The 2,500-nt window shown below is 46.5% G+C and overlaps 1 protein-coding gene across 1 annotated transcript in view; it reads left to right on the top strand.

The window, feature by feature from the left end:
- Window positions 1–2,500, top strand: part of ttc7a (tetratricopeptide repeat domain 7A) — a gene marked incomplete at its 3' end in the record, with an annotated part of 30,845 nt that overhangs the window by 10,960 nt on the left and 17,385 nt on the right. Inside the window, exons 4-5 of the mRNA XM_083658595.1 lie at window positions 439–569; window positions 978–1,102. Of these exons, the coding sequence (XP_083514721.1) occupies window positions 439–569; window positions 978–1,102 (256 nt within the window). The remainder of the gene's footprint in view (window positions 1–438; window positions 570–977; window positions 1,103–2,500) is intronic.

The following is a 2,500-nucleotide window of genomic DNA, read 5'->3' as shown; positions in this document are numbered from 1 at the left end:
ACACTAAATAAAACCACAGAGCAAAACACTGACCCTGCTACAGTACCTCCAATAACAACATCTGCACTGCAGCAAGCAACTCGGGTGTTTTCTCACCCGAGCTTATCTCCACCGAGCTTATCGGTATTTATATAAAGTTATCGCTTATTTTTCCATTGTTTTTATTTCAACAAAGGCATCGGTTTGCTCAGCTCTCTCCAGCTGGGGCGTGTTTTCTGTTATTTCCCATCAAATGAAACTCACACCTTTTCCAATCCCACACTGCAGCACGGCAAAACACTTTCATTATGAACCTGATTGCAAATTGTAACCTTACTGCATTCTTATTGTAAATGCCATTGTACCGTTGAAACAATTATCTATTGATTGTCATAAATGAAACAGTGATGGACTGATATATACAGTACAGAGAGATATACTCACACACGTGTCCTGCAGGGCTGTCTCTGCACCACCAGACGGTGTCGGCCATGTCTCGTGTGCGCCTGTCAGAGAAGGAGGAGGAGAGTCTGTGCTGTTACCTCAGAGCCTGCGACGCCGCGCTGGCCTACCTGCAGGAACTGGATAAGGTGATCATACGTGTCACGTGTCGTCTATACGTGTGTGTGTGTGTGTGTGTGTGTGTGTGTGTGTGTTTGTGTGTGCGTGTGTGTGTGTGTGTGTGTGTGTGTGTGTGTGTGCGTGTGTGTGTGTGCGTGCGCGCGCACGCGTGCGTGCGTGTTTTGGCAACAATTCCAAACGTCAAAATATGTGTTTTTCTGTGTATTTAAGTAGAGAATGTTAGAAGGTTGCGTGGGTGTTGCATTCTGTTCACTGCTTCTGGGTCAGGAGGTCATACGCTGACAATTTACACTTTCACCATTCGTTTTTTATGTGGTTATTTACAAACAGCTTTTAGAATACATTTTCAAATGTATTTATTTATTTATTCATTGATTTTATTTTTGGTATTAACCTTGTTGTGGGTGTTTGGTCAGATGGTGACGACGCCCCAAACCAAGGCAGCCAAGGGCAGCCCGCTTCCTCCACCTGTGGACATCGACCTGGGCTTCTTCCAGCAGGCGGCGCTACAGAGTGCTTACCTTTGTCTGCTGCACCGAGGGTGAGTCTACAGCCTGCACACACACACACGCACGCACGCACGCACACACACACACACACACACACACACACACACACACACACACAGGGGGGGGATGTCAGTGAGAGTGTTGAGAGCTGGGAGGGTTGCTTTTCTCAGGGTCGACCCAGCGTCCACTCATGTCCAGCAGAATGATTGACAGCTCCCTCTCACAGCGGTCCCCGCCCTCCCATTGGTTCAGCCCGAGGGCACGACCCTCCTCTGCAGTGATCCTGCAGTCTCTGTCTTTGCTGCATTCAAGTCCTTTCTTGCTCTATAAAGCACATGACCTGTTCTGTTCAAAGTGCTTTTTAAATACATTAGACGTGAAAAATAAGTTTGGCATATAGAGTATTCCCACATAACCGCTGCATGGTAGACTGAAGCCATTTTTAGTCTGGACTAAATATCCAGAGTTGAACCAGGTCCAGAGTAGACATTCCCCGGAGTTACCCGTTCACACAATGGACAATTGTGTTCCTACATGCGAGTCACGTCTGTCTTCAGGAGTTCACTGCATGTGTACAAAGGGCTTGACAGTATTCACCTTATGTAGAAGAGACGGTCTGGCTTGAGAGACAGAGAAACAGGAAGTGTAATCACAATCGGAGGTTTTGATTGTGTTTACACTTCCCGTGACCTTTTTAAATCTGTTTAGAATAGTTCATCTCTATAAAGGCCAGTTAGGCAATGTTTGTACCTGACATGTTTTTTTAAACCTAGTCTGACTCATATGTGAGTCAGACTAGGTGTGACCGGGTGAGTCAGACTCGTTTGAGCAGGTGAAACAACAGCCGGCGTTTTAAACAGGAAGTCGTGACACAATGGGTCAAGTGGGCGGGGCTACATGAGGTGAATACTGACACCCACCTCGTCATCAACCACCACTACACCACCCACCTCGTCATCAACCACCACTACACCACCCACCTCGTCATCAACCACCACTACACCACCCACCTCGTCATCAACCACCACTACACCACCCACCTCGTCATCAACCACCACTACACCACCCACCTCGTCATCAACCACCACTACACCACTGATGGGCCAGGAGGCGGGAACACCTCCTGTCATGGCTTCCTGCACTTGACAGATACCCTGCTCTGCACATACACTTACCCTCTTTGGTAACCCTTTATTTAACAGGTCCCTAACTACATATGAACTACATATGAACACTAATGATACTATGTAGGCTAATGGTGTTCATGTATTGTAATTACATTCATTGTTACATTCATGTTCATATGTAGTTCATATAGTTATGTTTATTAGTTTTGTAAGTATTGTCACTGGTTGTTGTCATACATCAGCAGTTTAGCATTATCTGCGAGGGTTGAGATCTGTGCCTGTCTGTGATGGAGGAAACCTTGG

The sequence above is a fragment of the Poromitra crassiceps genome (genome assembly GCF_964638095.1).
Source record: "Poromitra crassiceps genome assembly, chromosome: 22".
Classification (NCBI taxonomy): Eukaryota; Metazoa; Chordata; class Actinopteri; order Beryciformes; family Melamphaidae; genus Poromitra; species Poromitra crassiceps.
This window is presented reverse-complemented; position numbering and strand designations above follow the sequence as displayed.